This window comes from Pongo pygmaeus, chromosome 5 (genome assembly GCF_028885625.2).
Source record: "Pongo pygmaeus isolate AG05252 chromosome 5, NHGRI_mPonPyg2-v2.0_pri, whole genome shotgun sequence".
NCBI classification, from domain to species: domain Eukaryota; kingdom Metazoa; phylum Chordata; class Mammalia; order Primates; family Hominidae; genus Pongo; species Pongo pygmaeus.
The window spans coordinates 163,781,922-163,807,400 of NC_072378.2; the positions used below are offsets into that span (position 1 = coordinate 163,781,922).

Here is a 25,479-nt window from a genome sequence, read left to right on the forward strand (position 1 = left end):
GCCCGGCGTGCTGCCCGGCCTCCAGCCCTGCTGCCTCGGCCTTTCCATTCTGCACCGCAGGGAAGGCCCAGGCGTCGCGCGGCCAGCCCCTAGGGACACCTTCAGGCTGCTCGAGAGGGTTCCAGCTGCCGGGTCAGGAGCAGAGCACAGCCACCAAGCCCTCCGAGAACACCAAGGCACGTCCCGCCGTCCCCCCAGCGCGTGGCCAGTTCCCCGCGACTTTTTAAGCAGTTCTGCTGACGGCGGCCCCCACACCTGCCTGGGCCCACAGCTCACCCAGGTCGAGGGACCCTCGTGTCAGCTCCCTGCCACACCTGTGCTTTGCTTTCTCCAAATAGGAGACTGTTGGAGAAATGTTCCACTTAGTATGAAATCAGCTTTCCATTTTATTGCCTTTCTTAAAAATCTGTAATTTTTACTTTGACAGAATGGAATATAAATGGCTCAGAATAAGCTTAACCATCAATAAATGTGGAGTTGAAAAATACAATGGACATATTCCCTAGAAAAACTGCAAATATTATTGATATTTTCTTGCTTGCCTGCTTTCTGTATTATATTCTCATGTACATCTTGAATTAATGTTCCAAGTAATAAAGAAGAAAGGTAATGATGGCAACGTTATTACGACCAAGTTCTATTCAGAGCCCTCGAAGATCAATTTACTTTTTTTGCTCTTAAATACAGTACTTTAATATGAGCTTTAGTGAGCATATTTATATTCATTTTGAGGTGGTTATACAATGAAATTAAAAATCACTCTCCATTCAATGACTTTTAATTTAGATTTTGCATACTGATTACAACTCTGCCTCTGCCCCTGCTCCCGAAAAACCCTACATTTCATCTTAAGTTCATTTCTTGGAAGTATCTTTGTCACAAACTAAAAAACGAATGATACAATACTGAAATTTAAAAAACAAGAATGTAATTGGCCCATAATGACAGGATTATTGCCTGGTAATTTTCCCACTATTTTAAGCTTTGTGTTTGACCTGCATGCTAGTTGGATATTTATTTGTGTATATCGGGTTTTGAGAAGTTTATAGTTTTTCTAACAGAAATCACTGAATGTAGCATATATTTGTATGTGTCTTTATTTATTATAAATATGGTAAACAATCACCTAACCAAATGTCTTAGATGTTGTTCTTTCTGGAAGCATATTTTGTCCTTCCAAAGTTTCTTAAAAGCTGTGAGTGTAGGATAATGATATTCAAAAAGAATCAGTACCGTTTCTATTTTTTTGATGACCAACTAAAATTTCTAGAAGAATTTCTGTTAGGACCATAGACAACCGTGGAGTGAGGAGAAGGAGTGTGATGTCAGGCCTGTAAAAACCTGCTTAAAAAACAACCTGTACATTCACCTTTCTTCATGTACCTGCTGAGCTAGCCACTGGCGGCTGTGGAACATGACGCCTTCCTGCTCTCACCTTAAGCCTGGTTGCGCTGCCTACACAAAGATGCACCAGGCTACCTCCAAAAGCATTAGAGAGCAATGTGGTTTTTATTGAAACCACATATATGGTTTTTATGAAAGTTTTTTTTCGGGGGGAATGCCAAAGAGAGAACCACATAGTACATCCTTCACTGATTCATTTAAAAAAAAAAAGTTGAGTGCTTACTATGTGCCAGCGCAGCAAAGCTTCCTAAAAAATCCTTTAAAAACGGACACTATGTGTCCACACAGTCATTTCCAATTTACCAAATCCCTCAAAGACTTCCCCAGAGCCTCGCCCGGTGAACCTGAATCAATGCGTACAGCCACGGAAGGCCTGAGGGATGAAGGAGGTTTTCACTACCATCGGGAAACAAGCAGGTCTAGAAAAGGATGGGAACCTTGCCACACATGGACACCATCCTGCAAACTTTATGTTCCTTCTAACCATACATCCTTACCTTCTACTCCTCTCTTTAATAAGCTGACTCTGAGGTCAGGGTACAACTTGGAACAGTAAAATCCAGCACTGATGGCAGACTTACTGAGATTGCTAAATGGCAAAAAGAGTGCTGTTTAGGCTTAATGCTCTGTCGGCTAATGAAACAGTGAAGAACTGCAAACCAATCTCAGATTTTCCACCATCAACATAATCCTCCTGCAGAAGAGTAGGAATGTCAGCTTCATCAGTGCAACTAACATGCTTTGCATCCTGGGAAGATCCCAAGGAGAATCTCCCTCTCTGGGCTACCTCCAAATACTGTCCATCAGGTCTCTCCTGAAATTTCTAAGGGTATATTTTTTCCAGATCTTTGCTAGGAGCTGCAATGTATATGATTTTTGCTAAATCTTTGCTAAGGACCACATGATGATATGTATGTCTTGCTTATAAACCCAACCAAAGCGTGTTAGAGACCATTTGTCCTGAAGCTACCAACCAACTAGATTTGCGAGTCCACCCAAATGTGTATGACATATGGTCAGGGAGGATGATACATCACCTGGTGCATTTCCCATCATGAGGACTGCTTAGTAGGTCTAGTCTTGTTCTAATCTAATAGGCCTGTGAGATCAAACAGCAATGAGCTGAAAGCTAGCGTTTGTTTATTTGTTTGTTTGTTTATTTGTTTTAATGTAGGTATTGTTACTAAATGTAAATTCCATGAAGGCAGGGACTTTTGTCTTTTTCTTCACTGCTTTATCACCAGCTCAGCAATTGTTCTTAGCAGTTCCTGAGATCAATAAATATTTGCTGAATGGGTGGATGGAGGGAGAGTGTATTGGTTTTCTATTGTCACAAATTTAGCCGCTTAGGACAACACCCACATATTATCTCACAGTTCTGCAGATCAGAAATTCAGCAGACTCAGCTATGTAATATGATTCGAATCTAATAAAGGGATCAAAGTGTCAGTTGCCCTGTGTTCCTTGTAGAGATTCTGAGGAAGAATCTGCTTCTAGGCTCATCCCAGGTGTTGACAGAAATCGGTTCTAATGGTTGCAGGACTGAGATCTCCATTTCCTGGCTGGTTGGCAGCAGTGGGGAGCTCTCAACTGCTAGAGGCGGCCCACATTCCCTGGCCCATGACCGTCTCATCTTCAAAGCCAGCAATGGAGGGCTACTTATCACTCGGCCTCCCCTTCTGCTGCAACTCATCTGCCTTCCTCTTCTGCTTTCAAGGGCTCATGTGATTCCCACCCAGATAACAAAGAGTATTGCTCAAGCAGAGTGTTAACTAACCTTCTAAATTTGTTCCACCTTTTTTTTGTTACAAGGCATGCAATTATGTGGAATAATCCCTTATTTTAAGGTCAGCAGATTAGTAACCTTAATTCTGTTTGCAAAGTCCTTTCACAACAATACCTTGATTCGTGTTCGATTGAATAACAAGGGGACAGAAATATTGGAGGGACATCTGTAGAATTGAGGTTTTGGAATGAAATCATCAAAAAATTGATGCCTGGATGACCATGACTGGGAGCTTGAAGTACATGTTCAAGAGGATACAAAATTAACTGCCAACATTTAGCGAAGGTAGCGCAGCTTGACACTGTATTATTTTTGGAATTGTTATTCTTACTTTACAGATGAAAAATCTGAGCATTGGATCAAATGACTTGCCCAAGGTCATAGGGCAGGAATGAACCAAAGCCAGCACCCAAGAAATAAGCAGGTCCTCCTTCCAAACCTGAGTGGCAGGTACTCTGGAAGTGTAAATTGGATTGCCAGAAATAGCATTTCTAAGGTAATTCTGATCAAAAGATTTCTTTTATTTAAGGTACTGAAGTAAATGGAAGTTTCATTGATCCGATTTAACAACTATTATATGCTGGCAGATCAAAGTAGCTGTTGCTGATCTTCACAAATTCTTATGCATTATGAAGTAAAATGTTTTCATATCATCAATTTCTATTGTGGAGTAGTGATCAATAATATCTTGAGAAAAACTCTAAACACAGAAAACTATCAGCAAGTTCACCTAATTAAAAACATCAAACAGAATCTTCTTTGTTCCACTTTTTGTGTTAGAAGGCATGTAGCCACATGGTGTGCATTCAATTTTTTTTTAATTCGAGCCAAATTCCTTCTCAGAGTTATGGATAGAATCTGTGTATGGAGCTGTCTTAGTCCATTTTTGTGTTGCTATAACAGAATAGCTCAGACTGGGTAATTTATTTTTAAAAAGAAGTTTATTTGGCTCATGATTCTGGAGGCAGGGAAGTCCAAGATTGCACAGACCATTTGATGAGGGTCTTGTGCTGCTTCAACTTATGGGGAAAGTTGAAAAGGACGTGGGCATGTGCAAAGAGACCAGAGTCTCTGGGAGTCTCATGGGGAAAAATAGTAACTCACATGTGATTCATTTGTACAAATTTTAGTAAGATATAGAGCAAGCTTACACCTTACTCTTTTAGGCAATTTAATTTACACAATGTTTTCATTTCTAAACACAATTCTTTGCTAAAAGACCATTTGTTTTAGGTGCAATTGTTCACAATCTCTTTTCCTAACTAATCACATAGTTCTCCCAACAATTCTCCCAAATATAATAGGTAAACACATTAAAAATTGCTTTTGCCATGTATACTTCAGTTACCTTGCCAAATTAATATTTCGAGTTAAACACGGTTGTATATTATACAGAGAAGAGTGTTCTCCTAGTCTTAATAATAACTCATTGAATAAGTACTCTTATACTATTTATGAAGTAATTCAAAATAAGGCATTAATCTACATTTACTAGTACATTATGGAGAAGCACTTCTATGACCCTATTCCTGAAAATCAGCCTACTTTTTCTTAGAAATTTCTACCTACTTTTACTAGAAATTTATTGCACTGATAAATTTTTCTTGGTTTCCTATATTTAAAAAAATAATTCATTCCAAATAAAACCTTTCCTGAGTAATAATCACTTAGCATATAAATGATTTTAGTATTAATATAATTCTCTCTAAATAAATAACTTCCAGACCCAATGCATAATGTACCAAGCACACCTATTAAAATGATAGTTTTGTAATGTGAGAATTTCCATTATAAAAACCTGCAAGACACAATCTAGCACATTTAAAGAATGATCACTTTTAGATTGTAATTGGAAGATAAATTCTAATTACTGTTTAATTTCTTGGTTGAACATCTTTGGCATGTACAACATAAAACTGACTCTGAAATTATGCAGTTAATATTATCAACACTTAGCTATTCTGTTTGAAGCTGCAAAGGTTTAATTTGCTTGGCTCAAAGAATATTCAACCAGAAAAAAAAACTGCTTAAAGTTTGGAAAGTTTAAAAAGTGGCTATCGATATAGTTAACTAATCTATAATAAGCTATGTTCAGTGAAATGGCTCAACATTGGGTCATTGAAAAAAATAGTATATTCTATAGAAAGTATGCTATTTGAGGTGTTCTAGACCAGGAAGATAAACATGTTTTTAGAATTCTATTATCAAAGCTGTGGGTTAATATCCAACATTGTGACATGATCCTGTGACTTTAGTCAAATCAGTGACGGAAAGTTAGAAATCTCCTCCCTTAAACATTGAGGCATTCTTAGAATTAATTGCTTCTTGCCTAAACTATGTTTTTCAAAAATCTAAAACTCAGAGAGTTGTTCTTCCAGTCACATTGCTGGAGTAGAGATTTATAATGTTTTAAATTTTTAATGAGATTATTGACATTAATTTGTAGATTATTGACTTATTAATTTGCTCCAAGTTCTCTTGTGTTAACTGTCTTAAAAATGGCTAACAGTTATTTAGCGCTTTTTATAGGCTAGATTCTGGATTAAGCTGTTTTCATGAATCATCTCGTTTAATCCTCACAAACCCAGGAGGAAGAAAGTATCCTTCCTCTAATTTAACAGATGAGAAAATGAATGCAGAGAGATAAAGTAATTTTCAAACTGTCAATCAGTTAGTAAAAGGGCACTTATAGGATTATTCAAATGGAAAGAGAGATAAAAAGTGATAACTTGTGTAGTTTTCTCCATCCATAAATACTGAGTGCTTCAACTGCACCTAATGGGGTATTTAATTACATTGTTATAGACAAATCATTCAGCTATATTGATTTAATCTGCCAGTGTTTAAACTAGCAGTAACAAACTAATAACATTCCTAAACTTTCAGTTTCTTCTGAAGTTATTTTTATTTGTGTTACTAAATTTAAAAAAGTAGTGTTCAATACTAATTATTTACTGTGATCTATTTTTTAAAACATCTGAGTGGCATTATTCTTGGATGAAAAGTAAATCCAAATTCAGCCTTTATGTAATAGTATGAAATTTTTAATTTTGGAGTTTATAAAAGAGTTTAATAAATGTATAACATAAGCAATAATCAAGATTTTTATTGCATATGTTTATTAAAGCTAATTTATAACTAGTTAATAGAGTATGCATAGATTTTGCTGAGTTAATAAATCCAGTGCAAAGTACCACTTGTACGTGATAATGTAGATAGCTTCACTATAGCTATCCTGAAGCATGGAGTTCTTCATGCATAATAGTTTGTCCTTTGTGTGAAAAGATAATTTGCTGACCATTTCTGCACAGAAGTCCTCATCATCAGCGGGACTTAACTTGAGATGATTCAAGCCAATTGCAAGAAATGCTCTTTAGGAAGAAGAATTTACAAGACTTGCTCATTAAACTATGTAAATTAATTGTAACATGAAAAGAGAAAAAAGCTCTAGTTTCACTTTTTTAAGTTTGGGGAAGATGAGTTGCAAATAATGATCAAGAAGAAAGTCATTCTGTCTAAATTAGGGCATGGTGGATCTTCAGCTTGAATGTTTATCTTGAGACAATGAGAAAGAGAAACAGAGAAAGGGAGAGAAATAGATAAAGGAAAAAGAAGGTCAATGAATATGACGAAAAGTACGAGGTCATTTTAGTAGGTAGAGAGATTAAAACCTAAAACCATGAAGGTTCTTTCATATTTTTTAAAATCTAAGAGAAATATGAGAAAGAGAAAGATGTTGAAGATATACAGAAAGAATATCAAGTACAGCCATTGATCTTAACTATAAATATAAGGCAGAGATGCATTGAAAATAAAGGCCACAAAATGCAAATGAATGAAAACACTTAGTATGTCACAAACATGACAAACAAAAAGCTCCTGGAATTTTTCAGACTGAGATGGCCTTATTTCATTTATAGTGGATCCCAGTTGAGTGTCATCCCTCAACGAGTGGGCACAGACCCCTGCCTGAATCTCCTGAGTCACATGGTGCACACTGCATCCCATTAGGACTGATAGGACTGATACTGTTTTGCAACAGCTTAGCTAATACAATTTCAATATTTAACCAAAATCTGCTTTCCTGTAACGTTTCCACTGGGGGCTTCATTTGGCTGTCTGGACCAGGCCTCTCTACTTCATGAGCTTCCATAGATTTCTTGTGCATCTTGTGCATAAATATTCTTCTTGTGCATCCTGTTCTTTGATGTATTGATTTTCAACAATACATCAAAATCAGGTACAAGGCAGACCTTTTCTTTGTTGGATTGCAAATGTACAAAGACTCAATCTTGATTACATCCTAATGCTGACATTTCTAGACAATATTTATTTGCCGTTCTTTGTTTCCCTTTGTTTCTCTTGCTCTATAAATTTCTCCAAAATCCTAACATGTTGTTTGAAATTTGGTTGTTTCTTCTTATACAAGTTTGCATTTCAAGTTATTTTATAGCCTAAATATATAGGAATCCTGCTTTCCTCCGAATGTGTAAAAACTAATAACTGTTAATAGTCTTCTGCTATCTAAGTTTTAGGTTTGACATAAGGGATGCTGTTTGAGGCTGAAACCATCTGATGTGGTTTGGCTTTGTGTCCCTACCCAAATCTCATGTCAAATTGTAATCACCCATGTTGGAGGAGGGCACAGGTGGGAGGTGATTGGATCACTGGGGTAGACTTCCCCCTTTCTGTTCTCGTGATGGTGAGTGAGCTCTCACGAGTTCTGGTTGTTTAAAAATGTGTAGCACCTCCCCCTTTGCTCTCTTCCTCCTGCTCCAACCATGTAGAAAGTGTCTGCTTGCTCTTGGCCTTCTACCATTGTAAGTTTCCTGAGGCCTCCCCAGCCATGCTTCCTGCACAGCCTGTGGAACCGTGAGCCAATTAAAGCTCTTCTCTTTCTTTCTTTCTTTTTTTTTTTTTTTGACGGTGTTGCTCGGTTGCCCAGGCTGGAGCGCAGTGGTGTGATCTCCTCACACTGCAGCCTCTGCCTCCCAGGTTCAAGCAATCTCAGGCCTCAGTCCCTGAGTAGCTGGGACCACAGGCATGTGCCACCACACCCAGCTAATTTTTTTTTTTTTTTGTCTTTTTAGTAGACACAGGGTTTTGCCATGTTGGTCTCAAACTCCTGGCCTCAAGTGATCCACCCACCTCGACATCTCAAAGTGCTGGGATTACAGGCATGAGCCACTGTGCCTGGCTGAACCTCTTTTCTTTACAAATTATGCAGTCTTGGGTAGTTCTTTATATTAAGTTGTTGCGCCAACCTATAGCAATGTGAGAACAGACTAATAACACTGTCCATACAAATACAGGAAATGTAGATCTCTTGTACATTTGGAACCCAACAAAGAAAAGGTCTGCCTTGTACCTGATTTTTATGTATTTATCAAAATCAATACATCAAAGAACAGGATGCACAAGAATAATATTCACCAAGAAACCTACGGAAGGCCATAAAGTCTCTTGTTTCTTCAGGATAAAACTTTAGATCACTGTTTTGGCATGAAAGCAAAGTATCACCTTGGCAGAAGACTGTGTCAACCCTCCAGTAGGCATGCTGACATCTTGATTGTTTTCTGCTCTTTTGCTTCTCATCATTTTATTGGACAGGGTATAGCCCAGCTAGCTGGATTCAGTGTCATGTTTGATATTGGCAAAGAAAACTTGTGATTGGAAGTAAGGTTTCTCTACCAGACAACTTTTACAATGGTGCAATCTTTCAATAATTTATTTCCCTTGCTCCCCAAAAGTCAATCATTTACCAATCTTATTACTTGTTCATTTGCAACTGTGTACCCACCCCACTGTTGCCAGCTGCCCCTACCATGCTGTAACAGTGAGTTCAGAGCATCACTATCACACGTTGTCTATGATAGCAAGTTCTTCCTTGTTCTCCATGCAGCAAAAATTCCATCTGTTGTCTCATCTCGATTTGAAAAACCTCTCTGCAATTCTAGGAAATGGTAGTCACCAGTCTAAAAGAATGCTGGACAAAATTGTAGTAGTAGTTTGTGGATTTCTTTTCTTCCTTTTGAAATATTTCTATCTTTATAATCTCTTAACATTATCTGAGTCCTATCTAAGGCATTTTAGTAGGTAGGGCATTTTAGTAGGAAAGAGAAAAATCAACTTCCTAAGCACCTCCTCCCCTCAATGCTTTGAAGGCTCAGCACATACGCTCATGGGACAAATGACACTTTTGTAAAAGAAGAAACAGAAAACCTGCCAATTGACTGAATATTGGGAATAAACGAGCAGGGATTTCCACTTTTAAAAGAATTCTTCACTTTGTTAAGAATTTACATGATGACTCTTTCTGTGGTACTATAGAGCCTCCTCCACAGTGAAATTGAGAAGGAGATTGGGACTTGATATGCAAACTCAAGTATATAACTGATTGATTAGAGAGAAATGAATGATAAATATCAGTTTCATGGAGATGGCAGGAAAATCACAAGATAGAGCTTGACCACTGAGATTTCTAGAGCTTGACCACTGAGATTTCTAGAGCTTGACCACTGAGATTTCTAGAGCTTGACTACTGGGATTTCTAGAGCTTGGCCACTGAGATTTCTAGAGCTTGACCACTGAGATTTCTAGAGCTTGACCACTGAGATTTCTAGAGCTTGACCACTGAGATTTCTAGAGCTTGACTACTGGGATTTCTAGAGCTTGACCACTGGGATTTCTAGAGCTTGGCCACTGAGATTTCTAGAGCTTGGCCACTGAGATTTCTAGTGTGGAGATATTATATGCTGGTAGCAATTGTACAAAGATATATTTATGGATAGAAATCCAGGGGAAAGAAGAGGTAGTTCGCTTTCACAGATTCTGACTGAGAAAGGGCAGAGGAAAACACAGCAATGTCTTCTGAAGGCTGCTAGGCCACTGTTTCACCTTGTGCAGATTCATGACGCCAGTCTGGGAAGAGTTCGCTTCCTGGTACCTGGTACAGATGGTGTTATCCCACCTCTTCTGACACACATGCCATAGAAAAAACCATTCATTCCTCTATTTCATTATTTTTACTGAATATTTTATATGTGTCAACCACTGTGCTAAGCACCAAATATAGAATAGTGCATGTAAATTAATAAAAGCACAAATATATATAATTACACTCACTGGAGTTCAAAGTGCCAGTGACAATAATGATGATGATAGCAGCCAACAGTCACTCTGCATCCCCTCCACATGAGGCACTGCGCTAAGTGCCTTTATCTGCAGTATCTGAACAAACCTCACGCCAGGCAGGAGAGCACAGCTCAATTTGCTTCATTGTTGTCTGAGACTCCCAGTGGTCACATTGCTGTCTTCACCACAGAGCCCCTTGCAGAGCCAAAATACCATGGTGAGGGAGAGTGGATACAAAACATTCACTTTGCACACCTTCACCTTCCTCTAGCAGCCCCTGGGCTGTCACCGTGGCAGCACTTTGATGCTCAGTCCCTCAGACGTGTTGTGTTGGCGGGAAACCAGCTAACTGAAGCAGAGTAAATGAAGCAAACACCTCCTCTTGAAAGGGCCATGGTATAGCTGATGAGGAGACCCAGGATCAGTTACTGCTATCTTAATAGCTTGCATGACTGCAGACCAGTCATTCAGTCTGTCTGTGTGTTTCTTCATCTAGCAAGTAGGAAGGAGAAGTACTCATATGTCCTCAAATCCACATGTGTCAAATCCAAATATGCTCTTCCGTCTTCCTGCCGGACATTCTGTGATGCAGATTATCCTTCCCCTTCTCACATCTGTTTTTCTTTCCTTCAACCTCAGTGCATGTTGTCATTTATAGTCAAGCAATTCATTCCTACTTCTTCTCACCACCCACTTTGTGCAGAGCCTTTTACTCTAGAACCTGCCCAAGAACAGAAAGACCTGGGTTCCATTGCAGATAACCCCAGGGTTCCTTCCCTCCCACACTGTAGTTAATCTCAATTGCCTGGCACCAACTCATACCTGAGCTGTGGAATCAATAATTTCTGGATTTTATGATCCCCTTGTAAATGCTGGCAAAATCAATGAGATTTCCATACCAGAGGGTGGGGAACATTGAAGTAGATGCTATTGATAATTAGTTCTTTTATAGAAATGCAAGGTAAGTACAGGGTGTTTATGCCACTTTTATGCATAATGAGGCATTTATACAAACAACATCCACACAGCTAGTTGAACTGCCTGGAGCAAAATAATATTCAACCTTCAAACTTAATAACTGCATAAACTTAGAACTGATAGGATGCTTTCTGCTCTGGTTTTGAAGTGCCTAATTAAGTACATTCAAGAAGGTTATTTTGTTTTGTTTTGTTTTGCTTTTAGCCCCCTCCCTTTGAAACCTACTTGTGGTCAGTGTTAGACAGCTGATGGTTTTCTTAATGTGTCATTGTTATAGAACATGCCTGTGATTCTGTATTCTTTAGTGTAATACCTGTGTTTCTGTGAAATAATCTGTGAGATTTCATGCTAAGCATTGCTCTTGCTCTTTTCTATTTTTATTCTAAGTATATTAACTGATTTCCTTGGAGGGAACGTGCTTGCAAGCTTGGATGTATCTCGGTTTATCTAATAAACATGTTCCTGGCACATATTGTGTAAATCAAATTTTAACAAATTGAATCATATATTTAAATGCCTGAGGGGCACTCATTTTAAGAAATTAATCATATTCTGAATTTTCAGGGAATTTTTACACCCAAATTTTATTTTCTGATAATCTAGGTTTTCACTTGATTTGCTTTATTTAGGTGACACTGTATCAAATTATTAAATTCATTGAGGATTTTTTAAAAGCAAGGCATTGAGGGAAAGGATTCTGGGAAGATGGTAGAGTAAAAAGCACCAGGCATCTGCCTCCCTACCTAGACAACAATTGCATTGACAGAATCTGTCTGATGGAACTTTTTTTGAAGTCTGGCATATATTCTAAGGATTGAAACATTCACAGAAAGGTTTAGAAGGTAAATTGTGGTTAATTTCAGTCATATAAGCTGGTACCAAAGTGGCAGCTAACCATCCCCCAGTCCTATGGCAGGGAGCTGTGCACCTGTTCCTAGAGTAGCTTGCACACAGCTTGTGGGAGCCAGTGTAGGTGAAAAAGACCCTTTCCTCCAAAACTTGGGGACCTGTGTACTGATTGCTGCTTCTGAATGTGGAGCTGCAAACACAGAGGGGGCAACTATTGCTGTGTCCCTCCCTCATTTGTTGCAAGCCCCTCCCCCTCTGGTTGAAGCAATTTCCAGGGAACTTATATGGCCAGTAACCCCCTTTTTCTTTTCTTCTCCTTCCCCCTCATTTTTCTCCTTTGCTTATTTTGGAAACCAGACATTTAAAAGCAGTCACATGTGCAAAGGCATCTAGAAAGTCACTATGCATGCCCAAGGAAAGGCACAGGCCTAAAGAAGACCTGAGAAGACCTTGGGTTTACACCTCAGGCTGGTCACCAGCACGGATACAACAGAGAACAATTTTTTTTAAAGAAAAACCTGGGGAAGGGGGTAGTCTGATTTCCAGAGTTACTATGTCATTAGATCAAATATCCAGTTTTCAACAGAAATCACAAGGCATACAAAGAAACAGGAAAGTATTGTCCATTCAAAGTAAAAAATAAATCAATGGAAACTGTCCCTAAGAAACAACAGATAGTAGACATTTCTAGACAAACGCTTTAAAAACAACTATCTTAAAGATGCTCAAAGAACTAAAAGAACATGGGGAGGAAGTCAAGAAAACAATGTATGAACAAAATGAAGATACCAATAAAAAGATAAAGTCTAAAAAGAAACAAGCTTCACAACTGTAACTAAAAAGGACAGTAACTGAAAGAAAAAATTTATCAGAAGGATACAAAAGCAGGTTTGAGTGGACAGAAACATCATCCATGAATTTAAAGATAACACAATAAATTACAGAATCTGAGGAATAGAAAGAAAAAGGATTTCTCTTTTGAAAAAGTGGACAAAGCCTGAGGGACCTGTGGAACATCATAAAGTGGACCAGCATGTTCATTGTGGGATTCTAAGGAGGAGAGAGAGAAAGCGGTAGAGAGGTTATTCAGAGAAATAATGGCTGAAAACTTTCGAAATATGATGAAAGCCATGAATGTAAACATCCAAGAAGCTCAACAAACTCTAAGTAGGATGAACTCAAAGAGAACCACACTGAGACATATTATAATCAAACCATCAAAAGACAAGGAATCTTGAAAGCAGTGAGAGAAAAAGGACTCATCATGTATACAGAATACTCCAAAGATTAACAACTGACTTCTCATTAGAAACTATGGAGGCCAAAAGACAATGGGCTAATGTATTTAGCAAGGAAAAATAAAACAAACAAACAAAAAAAATTGTCAACCAAGAACCCAATATCCAGCAAAACCGTATATCAAAAGCAAAGGGGAAATTAAGACATTCCCAGGTAAGCAAAAGCCAAGGGAGTTTGCTACTGCTACACCCACCCTGCAGAAAACACTAAAAGGAGGCCACAGATTGAAATGACTAGAAATTAGCTTGAAGCCATATGTAGTAATAAAGGTCTCGGTAAAGGTAAATACATAAGCAATTATAGAAACTAGTATTGTTTCACTTTGGTGTGTAACTCCACATTTTGTTTTCTACATTATTTAACCTATTAATGCATAAAAAATACAAGTTCATGTTTTTGGACATACAGTGTATTAAGACGTAATTTTGTAACATCAATAACTGATCCCAACACTTTGGGAGGCCGAGGTGGGCAGATCATTTGAGGCCAGGAGTTTGAGACCAGCCTGGCCAATATGGCAAAACCCTGTCTCTACTAAAAATATAAAAACTAGCTGGGCATGGTGGTGCGCCCCTGTAATCCCAGCTACTTGGGTGGCTGAGGCACAAGAATTGCTTGAACCCGGGAGGTGGAGGTTTCAGTGAGTCGAGATTGTGCCACTGCACTTCAGCCTGGGTGAGAGAACTGAGACTCTGTCTCAAAAACAACAACAACAACAAAACCTGAAAAGGGTGAAGGTGCAGTTGCATAGGAGCATTTTTTTTGTGTGTTATTGAAGTTAAGTTGGTATCAATTCAAACTGGAGTGCTGTAACATTGGGATATTAAATGTAATCCTTAGGGTGACCACAAAGAAAATAGCTATAGAATACATACAAAAACAAATGAGAAACAAATTAATTCACTGTACAGATAAAGACTAAGAATGAAGACTGAATTCTAACATGCATATATATATATGCATGTTATTCAGTCTTGGGAAAAAAGGAAATCCTATCTGGAGTGTCATGAATGAACCTGGAGGACATTATACTAAGTAAAATAAGCCAGACACAGAAAGAAAAATATTACATGATCTCACTTATATGATGAATCTAAAATAATCTAACTTAAAGAAGCAGAGAATGGAATGGTGGTTGCCAGGGGCTGTGGGGTGGGAGAAATAGGGAGATGTTGGCTAAAAGGTACAAAGTTTCAGTTATAAGATGAATAAATTCTGGAGAGCTAATGTACAGCACGGTGACCACAGTTAATTATACTCTACTGCATACTAGAAATTTCCTGAGAGTAGATATCAAGTGTTCTCAGCAAAAAAAAAAAAAATGGTAATGATGTGAGGTGATGAATATGCTAATTAGCTTGATTATGATAATCATTTCACAATGTATTCATATATCAAAACATCATGTGTACAACTTAAGTATATATAATTTTTATTTGTCAATTATATCTCAGCAAAGCTGGAAATAAAAGAGGAAGCTTCTTTAAAAATGTGTCTATGATTTCCCATGACATGGACAATTTAGGATCGTAATCAACCATTGAAATTGTTAGTTAGCCAACTAAATCTCTTATGTACAAATAGAAACCTTGAATCTCGTAAAATCAATACTTAACGAATACCTACTGCATGCTGAGTTCCAGAGACACATGAATAAAGACGATGTAGGCTGTGACCTTATTATACTGGGCTGGATTCTGTGGGGTGGGACTGAGTAGAGGGGATGACTCACTTTATCTGGGGGCATTGGAGAAGGCTTTCTAGGGGACCAGTCTGGATCTTGGAAAAAACAGAGAGCTACTTTATGCTTTAATCTGCATTAAAATTGTCCAGTGGTAAAGCTTTATATGCTGTGTAGATGGTAAATGTTTCTTACTTAATCAGAAAAGCATCCTAAGAGTGATGGATTCTAACTTGATTTTTACTGCAGTGGATGCATACAAAATGAATGAAGGGAATTAGTCTATAGTTCCCCCATGCCCCTACCCTAAGAGATAGTTTGTGTGAAAGATTATACATGAGGGAGGAAACAACAGGGCCAAACCTGAAGGATGAAAACTGATTTGACGGACTTGAGTTGAAAATAAAAACAAGCAGGACGAGGCTGCGATTGCAATGTGAAGTCAGCACGCATCTACTGTAATTTATTCAAATCCAACCAGGCCCAGAGAGCAGGCCAGGCCCCCTTCTGTCCACTCCGCATTCCATGCTACTCTTGGGTCCACACTCTGGAGAGACCATGAGATCAAAGATAAGAATCCTGCGTTCCTCTGTCAGTTTCAGCTCCTCACCTGCCTCTGAAGTGTAGTAATTACGTCACGGCCCCCCAGTGCAACCATGCCCTAACAGAAGCGAGCCACTTCAGCTGCTGCATCTATTCCAATGCTGGAAGAAAAGCTATTCATGCCTGTGGGCATTTGGGGCCTATAGGACCTTAATCCCTGCTCGCCCTCCCAAGCTGAGATACAGTTACACTTCTAGAGGACAGGGAAACTTCCTGAGGGGTGTATTAGTGCATTCTCGCACTGCTGTAAGGAAATACCTGAGACTGTGTAATTTGTAAAGAAACAAGTTTGATGAGCTCACGGTTCTGCAGGCTGTACAGGAAGCATAGCGGCTTGTGCTCCTGGGCTTCTGCCTCAGGAAACTTACAATCGTGGCAAAAGGCAAAGGAGAAGCAGGCCTGTCTTACATGGTTGGAGCAGGAGCGAGACTGGGGAGCAGATACTACGCACTATTAAATGACCAGATCTCAGATGAACTCATACACTATCGCGAGGACAGTACTGAGGGGGAAATCCGCAGCCATGATCCAATCACCTCCCACCAGGCCCCACCTCCAACACTGGGGACCACAGTTCGACGTGATATTTGGGCAGGGAAATAGGTCCAAACTGTATCAATTGAGGGGGATATGTCTGGGTGGAGGTGAGTCTTTTATATATTTGGAGTGATTGAGAGAGTCAGAACAACACAGTGTGTGCAGAGAGCTCTTGGTTGCAGAGACCAGCAACAGCAGTCCAGGTATGATGGAAATGAAAATGTTAGGCATGGCTTAGCAAAGTTCTTTTGAAAGAAACAAGTGAGTGTAGATGTTTGCTCATGGCACTATTTCTAGGGCTTAGGTCAGGGGCTCAAGGGCCATTCTCAAGGGTTTGCACCAGGGTAATGGAGAGGAGGAAAAAGCCTGAGAGATGGCACCTTAAAATCAGCAAGACTGAAGAGTTCATTAAGTATGGGCTGCAGAGAAGAAGATGATTCAAAAATGACTGAGAAGCTTGGGTGTTAGGCTGGTGATGCCATTTTCAGCACTGGAGAACACAGGAGACGCAGGTGGTGCATTGAGTCCTGGACATGGTGAGTTGGAGGTGCTACAGGGATCCCCAGGCGAGCACTCACAGAAGCAAGTTGGAAGGGCAGGCTCTCCATGCCTGCCCCATGGCCAGCATCATTTCTCTACTCCCTGTCACCCTCGGAGGAAGAGTTTCATCCAAAAGCTGGGTGAGCATGCCCAGGTACAGCTAGGAAAGTGGAAAATCAGAAAGCCAGGAGAGGAAAATCAGAAGTTGAATAAAAGGAGGATGAATTCAGGGAACACTCATCCCACACTGTCTAGCGTTACCCTTCAGGGTCCCTGCAAACCATCTAGGAAAGAGCATCACAGTGGAACTCGCAGTCACACTTGTGAACGTGGAACCCTTCTTGGTGCCAGCAACAAGTACAGAATTACTGAGTGGCCCCTGTGCTGCGGCTTCAGCTCACTGCTCAAGGGCAGGGGCCACCTAGAGACTGAGGCCGCCTGGCTCAAGCCACTGGGGAGGTTTCCTACCCCAGCACTAAGGGGGCTGGTGGTGAAGGCTCCCAGGAAATCAGAAAGGTCATGAAAGGAGTGGAGGTTTTGAGATTGCAAAAGAAAATTTCTGGCCAGGTCCAGTAGCTCATGCCTGTAATCCCAGCACTTTGGGAGGCCGAGGTAGGTGGATCACTTGAGATCAAGAGTTGGAGACCAGCCTGGCCAACATGGTGAAACCCCATCTCTACTAAAAATACAAAATAAGCTGGGCTTGGTGGTGGGAACCTGTAATTCCAGCTACTCAGGAGGCTGTGGCAGGAGAATTGCTTGAACCTGGGAGGCAGAGGTTGCAGTGAGCCAAGATTGCACCACTGCACTCCAGCCTGGGCGACAAGAATGAGACTCTGTCTCAAAAAAAAAAAAAAGTTTCTAATGAAAAAGGGAGGCAAGGTCACTATGTGGAGATTAGATAATCAAACTTTGAAACTGTTCAGCTGGGTAGAAGAAAGCAAGATCATGGATGTGACAATGTGTTGATGTTCATGCTTGTTGTCTTACTCGCCTAATGTACAGGCAGAGAATTGACAACATGGCTGATCTTAAAATTAGGTTGAGGTTTAAGAGAACTAAGCCTGTAAGAGTGATGAAGGCTGACTTAAGCATTCCGTCTTAACTAGGACATAGAAAACCTCGAGTCTGCTATTGACTCTGTCAGTAATTCATTATGTGGCATTATATATATAGTCTCTGTGCATTAGGGGAAAAACAGAGGTGAAAACAGTAATTATTTACTCAGAGCACACTGACTGCCAAGGTATTTATACACTGCACAAGGAAGAGGAAAATAATACTTGCCACCTACCTACCCATTAGGGATGACGTCTGGAGGGAGGCATTCAATTCTTGGATGAACGGGTGTATGAATAGCAGCATATCACCTGCTTCTGATCTGTCTTATTTTTGCATCAATTCACCTCCTGAGTGACAGTGGCAATGGTGCCACTTGTCCTTTGAGTCACTGATTCCATGTCTCCTCACCCAGGGCATGTGGAAGGGAAGGTTTGAGAGAAGTGAGGCCCCATTCTTTAAGGTGTGATAGAACATTACTAATTAAACACAAAAAACATATTTTTTAAGCAAAGTTACTGCATGGCTAATGTATTTTATTTATAGATCCCCATTTCTGGGTCCTTTAAAGGAAAATTGTTATTCATGTTAGGCTGATCCTACCTTACCTATGTCACTTGCTAACTTAGTAAAGAACTCTTTTTAAAAATTCAGAGAGTGTCATATTTATTTTCCATACATCTTGTCATTTACTATGTATGTTTGTAAACAAATATGTTCCCTTTCTTAGGAGACATCTGGTTTCTAACTGGTTTGACTTAATAAGGTAACAGAAGTTCCATGTTCAATCTGCCTTCAAGGGTTGCATTCTCTTAGTGATTTAATGCTTCAAATAGTGTTTCATTCAAGGGCAGATTCTGATTCTCTATTTCTCTCCTCTCACCTCCTCTTTCCTTCTCAGACATGTGGGAAGTGACCCTTGCATAGAGACTCACAAAAACTCTAAAAACAGAACACATAAAGCTTTAGGATATTTTCAATGACCCATTCCTGTTCTTTCCTTTACTTGAAAAAGTTCAGAAAGTCCAGGTCTAGGTCACATTCTAAGAGAGCTCACCCAGAGTGGACTCTGCTTAACCAAAGCCTTCAAGGGGCTCTTTCAGGCATGAGCAGGAAAATACATCCACAACAGTCCCCCTGCATGCAGATCCCAGGGCCATCTGACGTGCTCTCAGAGATGCTCATTGTTGTCATTTAACTGCGAGGGCCACAGAGGGGACAACTGCAGATTCCCGCTCTACAGCCAGACTCCTGGGGCCCAATACAGGCCACAGCTCTTCACAGCCATGAGATATGCGAGCACGCTGCCTAACTCATCTGTACCACCATGTTCTCATCTGTGAAACTTGGGTATTAATAGTACTTACCTCACAGGTTTGTTTCAAGGATTGAGTCAATATTAGCAAAGCATTCAGGACACCACCTAGCACCCAGTGAGTGAGACGTAAATAGTAAAGAAATTGGCTTTTCCTGGCGTGATGATCAAGTGATTGGTGCCCAGTGGCTCTAAGCAAACTGTCTTTGAAGGGAGAGAAGAAGCCCCAGCAGAGTTTGTTCAGAGCAGCTCAACGTCATGCAGGAGTTGCTCAGCTACACCCATCTTGGGATGATGGAGACTCCAAGTGTTATGTATTTTGCAAGCTTCATAAATCTGACCAGATATAGACAGAAGATTGTAACCTGTGCTTTTTGTTTATGAATGTTGTATTGAGACGAGTTGTTGAAGATGGTTAGGACAATTTAATGTTGCATAAAAACCACTTCTTGTAACATCTTAATACTGAGAATAGGAGGCTCAAGGCAAGAAAAGTGCTGAGAAAACAATCCCCCCAAAAAGTTCCTCTCTTAATTTCAACATCATTTTATGTATTTTTTGTTGTTGTTGTTGTTGTTGGTTTGTTTTATAGCTTTAAATGTTAGGATTACATTTTGGGGCTTATTATTCGAATCAAATACCTGGCACCATTCATTTTCTATTTCCACATTTGAAAGACCAAATGTTCATCATTTCTGGTGTCGGTTCAGCCTCTGGCCTCCTTTCTAAGACACATTTTGTAGAGTATTAGTTTTCCCATTCATAGCACGAGAAAAGTAATACATTCCTTTTTTATAATAGAAATGTGATTTGAGGTTGCTTACAGAGTAGGTAGAGATTTAGGGGGAAGGGCTGTGTTTTGTGTGGCTCTAGGATGAATTATGTGAAATAAGATAAGAGGGAAGGCTATAGTGGGTCACTTGAATACTGACCTAGTATTCAACTGTTTTTGAAAATAAGTTCTGCTCTGCTGTAACTCCTGCTGGCCTTCCAGAAGCATCAGCTGTGTCATACTACAAGTCTTAAAGGATCTCCCTTGTTTCCACTGCACATCTGCCCCCATGAATAAACTAGACGGGAGACATGGTCATGCTTATGTGTTCTTAGCTACTCTGTCCTCAGTGTGTGAAATGCCCACCTTTAGGGGCGCTGTTGGGGTGAGGCATTTTAGCTCCCAAAGGATCCTATTAGAGTTTGAAGGCCCTGAGACCAGACAGCCACACTGCACAGAGGGGCAGCCTGGACCCACGGGACATGAGATGAGTTAATCCACAGTTAGCCAAGAGGTTACCGCAGAGATACAGACATTCACTTATTCAACATTTAAGTGCCTACTATGTGCAAGGCAGAAATCTGCGTCTACTTTCTCCTCATCAGCAAAAGTAGTTCTACTTTTGTTTTTGGTTTTTCTTTTTAAGGAAAAAAAACATACTGTGGACTTCTGTATAATACTCCTTTTAGCCAAAGAATTCTGCAACTGAAGAGTTTGAGTCAGTCTCCATGGCATCCCTGGATGAGTTCTGGTCATGAAAGAGCTCAAATGATTCTTGTCAGCCAGTGGAATAAGCTAGACCCAGGCCCTCCCATGCCTGGCCTCATTCCTTTTTCATGGGAACAACGCCATACCTCACTAGACCCTAGCTATACATTCCTCCAGCCAAATGCCAGGAAGCATCTGACCATGAGACTTTAAGAGCAAAATGTTGCTTAAAGAAAAAAATGGGAGCTGTTCTAAATTCAAGAGCTATTAGATATACTCTTCCATTTTCTATGGTCAAAGTCATAACATAAAAACATCACTACAAATTTAAGAAATAGCTACAGTTAATTCAGTAGATATTGTTGTAGTGATTGAATGCCTGAAATGTGGTTTGAGGATCACATATTTAACCTCATCAAACCTCAGTTTATTCATCAAAAAATAGAAGTGATCATTGTTTTGTTGTGAAGAACAAATATTATAAAGGACCTTATAAACCATAAAGCATTATACACAGTTTATTCTTCTCTTTTCCATTCCTCAAGCAGGACTGTCAGTGCAATTGCCTTATATTTTAGTGCTATGGAGTAAATATTTTTGCTAAATATTACAAATCCTTTTGCTTACAAATTAGCCTGTGTCACTTCTATTTGATGGATTATCTGTCTACCTCGGGGCTACTGTGATGCACAGAGTCATGGGCTCACTCTCTTTGGCTCATCTTGTAGGTTTGCGATCACTCTTACAGCTGTCACTTCCAGCCGATCCAGGACTGCTGTAGCCTCTCTGCTCTGAAGTACACCTAGTATGTGAATTTCACATCACTTCTCAGTCATAAAACAGACCCATCAGAAGCTCATTTTCCTAAGTTTATTTTAAATTTATAGAGCATTCATTTCATCCTTCTCGGTAATTTTTTTTTTTTTTTTGAGGCAGAGTCTCCCTCTGTCACCCAAGCTGGAGTGCAGTGGCGCGATCTCAGCTCACTGCAAGCTCCACCTCCTGGGTTCACACCATTCTACCTCAGCCTCCTGAGTAGCTGGGACCACAGGCACCTGCCACCATTCCCGGCTAATTTTTTGTATTTTTAGAGAGACAGGGTTTCACCGTGTTAGCCAGGATGGTCTCAATCTCCTGACCTTGTGATCCGCCCGCCTCGGCCTCCCAAAGTGCTGGGATTACAGGCGTGAGCCACTGTGCCTGGCCGGTGATCTTTTTTTCTCTCTCTTTTTTCTTTTCTTTTGCTGCTAATCTATACATGCAGAGGAGTTTTTGGAAGGAAAAGAGGGCGCCTTATTAATGGTCATTTTCTACTAATGGTGATTTTGATACTATTAGATACCTACTGTGGGCATTTAAATTGGTATCTAGTTCCACTGAGAAGAGTAGAAAAATTCCTAGTATAAGTACATTCATAATGTTTAGATAATATCTTGAGAAAAAAATAGACAAATTCACAAGTTCTTCTTTGACTTGATAGATTTCTGAGTTCTCGTGTGTTTGTCCATCTTCAATCTGCTTTACCACATTTAAACACACACACACACACACACACACTTCCTTTTCTATTTGTTCAGCTTTACCGAGATGTAATTGTGCTATAGTTGGTTTGTGTGACCCCTCCGAATCGCATGTTGAAATTTGATCCCCACTGTTAGAGGTGGAGCCTACTGGGCGGTGTTTGGGTGTTAGGCAGATCCCTCCAAATGGCTTGGTGCCCTCCCCATGGTAATGGGTGAGTTCTCACCCTACTGTTCCCACAAGAGCTGTTTGTTTAAAAGAGCCCGGCACTTCCCCCTCGCTCTCTCGCTTCCTCTCTTGCCACATGATCCCTTCACAACAGCTCCCCTTCGTCTTCCACTGTGAGCAGATGCAGCTCCAGAAGTAGACACTGGTGCCACGCTTCCTGTATAGCCTGCAGAATCGGAAGCCAAAAAAACCCCTTTTCTGCATAAATTACCCAACCTTAGGTATTATTTTATAGCAACACAAATGGACTAAGACAAATTGGTATATGAAAACCACACATAATTAATGTGTACAATTTGGTGAGTTTGGAGGTATACATACACTCATGTTACCATCACCACAACAAGGAGACAAACACATCCATCATCTCCAGAAGTTTCCTTTTGTGTGTCTGTGTGAGGAAAGGAAACTTAACATAAGACTACTGATACAGCTCCAATGACTGGAGAAACACCAGGGTCCTTTGTCTCATGCCAATGCTATTAATGACAAGGACACCCGTGGAGTGGTTTTAAGGAGCGGAGAGTTTATCAGGCAAGAAGCAAGAAAGAAGAAAACAATTCCCTGGTATAGAGGGAGCTGGGCTCCGAACGGAGAAAAACCCTGTGTGCCCAGCAAAAACAGTTGTTTATACCTGGAGGCTGGAGGAGGCGGTGTCTGATTTGCATAGGGCCCAGGGAATTGGCTTGACCAGGTTTGTCATTCACATAGCCAACCTGGCCCTCCCACCCTAGCCTTTTAATATGAAAATGTGGGTCGCCATGATGTCCTGCACACGTGGTGTTATCTAGAGGCAGCCATGACAGCTGTGGTGACAAGGAGAAGAGACCGCCATGTCAGGTGGACCTGGTTTTTAGCTGTCGGCATTTGCATATCAATGTTGCCAGCCTGGTTTTTCAAGTTGCTTTCTTTTAGAAAGGAAATGGTTTGGGGGGTCGCTTTTTATTATAGGAAAATTCCACCAAGAACTCTCACCCTTTCTAGCTGCCTAAAAATTATTTCTTAATAACTCCTATATTACTACCCTCCTAACAGAATTTTAAGTGCACAATACCTTATCGTTAACTCTAGGCACCATGTTGTACAAGACGTCTCTGGAACTTACTTATCTTGTGTAACTGTAATTTGATAATCCATTGAACAGCAACTCTGCATATGCCCCCTCTCCATCCACTGGTAACCACCGTTCTATTGTCTGCTTCTGTACGTTTGACTATTTTCAGATGCTCCATATAAGAGTAATCACTCAGTATTTCTTCTTCTGCGACTATTTCACCTAGCATGATGTCTTCCAGATCTGTCCGTGTTGTCACAAATGGTAGTATTTCCTTCTTTTTTAAGCCAAGATAGTATTCTACTATATGCATATACCACATTTCATTCATCAGTGGACATTTGGGTTGCTTGCACATCTTGGCCACTGTGAAGAATGCTGCAGGGAACATGGGAGTGCAGATGTTTCTTCGAGATCACAATTTCAATTCTTTTGGGTATATACCCAGCAGTAAGATTGCCCACTTATATAGTATTCTATTTTAATTTTTTGAGGAACCTCCACGCTGCTTTCCATAGTGGCAGCAGTATGCATTCTTTGGAGAAATGTCTATTCAAGTTCTTTGCATGTTTTAATTGGGTTATTTGGGAGTTTTCACTAGTGAGTTGTAGGAGCTCTTTGTATATTTTAGAAATTAACTCCTTATCAGATATACAGTTTGCAAATATTTTCTCCCATTGCATAGGTGGCCTTTCCACCCTGTTGATAGTTTCCTTTGCTGTGCAGAAATTGTTGCCAGGGGTAAAGGGAGATTTGAAGTATAGGCCAACTTCAGAACAATTTGACTAGGCCTTTGCTAAGTTTTTTTAAATTAGGAAAATATATAGAATGTGACTTTAAAAAAAAATCAATTATCTAAGACCTTGTCTACTGAGTCTTAAGTTGAATTTCTAAATTCTGGAGCCAACCATGTGACCTTGGGCACATGAACAAAAGTTAATTCTATAAACTAGTTTAAATCCTCTAGGAATATAACATTATTTTATTTTATTTTATTTTTCTTAAGAACTTTTTGGAAAAGAGGCTGAGGAGGTTAGGAAAGAGCCTCTGATTTTATGAAGAAATGTCCAGCATTTCCCCAGGAATGGGATCCCACACAAGCACAACAGCTGGAGCAGTGCCGTAGAGTCGAAGGAAGGAAGAGGCTGCAGTTCAGCGCCAGTGGGGAAGCCAAGGGCATCTTGCGTGCTGGCGCCTTTGAGAGGCCATACAGCTGGAGGGTGCACTTTGCACTGCCTCATGTAGGCTCTGTAATTAATATGGCTGTAAATTTTGAAAAACTGTTATTCTGACAGTCAAAAATAATCCCCTATATATAGGCATCATGTAAACTTTTAAAATGTCTTTCACATCCTTCAAAATATATAATCTCATGACTTATAGTCTCATGAAAAAATAGCAAAGAAATATTTGGAATTATAAGAGAGGAAAAAGTAAAGAAGAGAAAAGTATTTGCCCTACTCCAAACAAAGCAATGCAATTGTGCAATGGAAGGATAAGTCATAAGAATACAGTAGAGACTTCAGAAAAAACTCCAAGAGTGTATGTGGGAATGTAGAAATTCAATAAAGGTGATATTTTAAATCAGTAAGGAAAGACTAGATTATTTAATAAATGAAATTGAATTAAATGATTCTCCGTTTAGAAGAAAATAAAGTCAGGAGGTATGTCTCATAGCAGTCTCCAGATACTTTTAAGGATGTTTAAAGATTTAAGTGTAAAAATATTAAATCTATAAAAGTACTAGAAGAAAATATAATTTTGTTAAATAATTTCAGAGTGAGGAAGCCATTTTCAACCACAGAACAAGTTCTAGGAAGTATAAGGAAAAGACTGATGGGTCTGACTATATAATATAAACTTAAAACTCACATACCGTGAAAAAACTCAATATAGAGCTGCACAGCAAATGGCAAATTGGAACAACATAATCTCAACACATACAGCAGTAAAGGTGTAATGCCCCAGACCTATGAAAGACCCCTAAATAGCTGTAAGAAAAAGACACACA

General features: G+C 39.8%; 1 protein-coding gene across 5 annotated transcripts in view; it reads left to right on the forward strand.

Annotated features, from left to right (window-relative positions):
• PACRG (parkin coregulated) overlaps positions 1–25,479 on the forward strand; it is a 590,797-nt gene that overhangs the window by 369,057 nt on the left and 196,261 nt on the right. Inside the window, exon 5 of one of the 5 annotated variants that reach the window (XM_054490457.2) lies at positions 24,475–25,057. The exons of the other annotated variants lie outside the window; for them this stretch is intronic. Within the exon in view, the coding sequence (XP_054346432.1) occupies positions 24,475–24,527 (53 nt within the window). The 3' untranslated portion in view covers positions 24,528–25,057. Of the gene's footprint in view, positions 1–24,474; positions 25,058–25,479 lie in introns of those variants that run through there. 5 annotated transcript variants of the gene reach the window in all.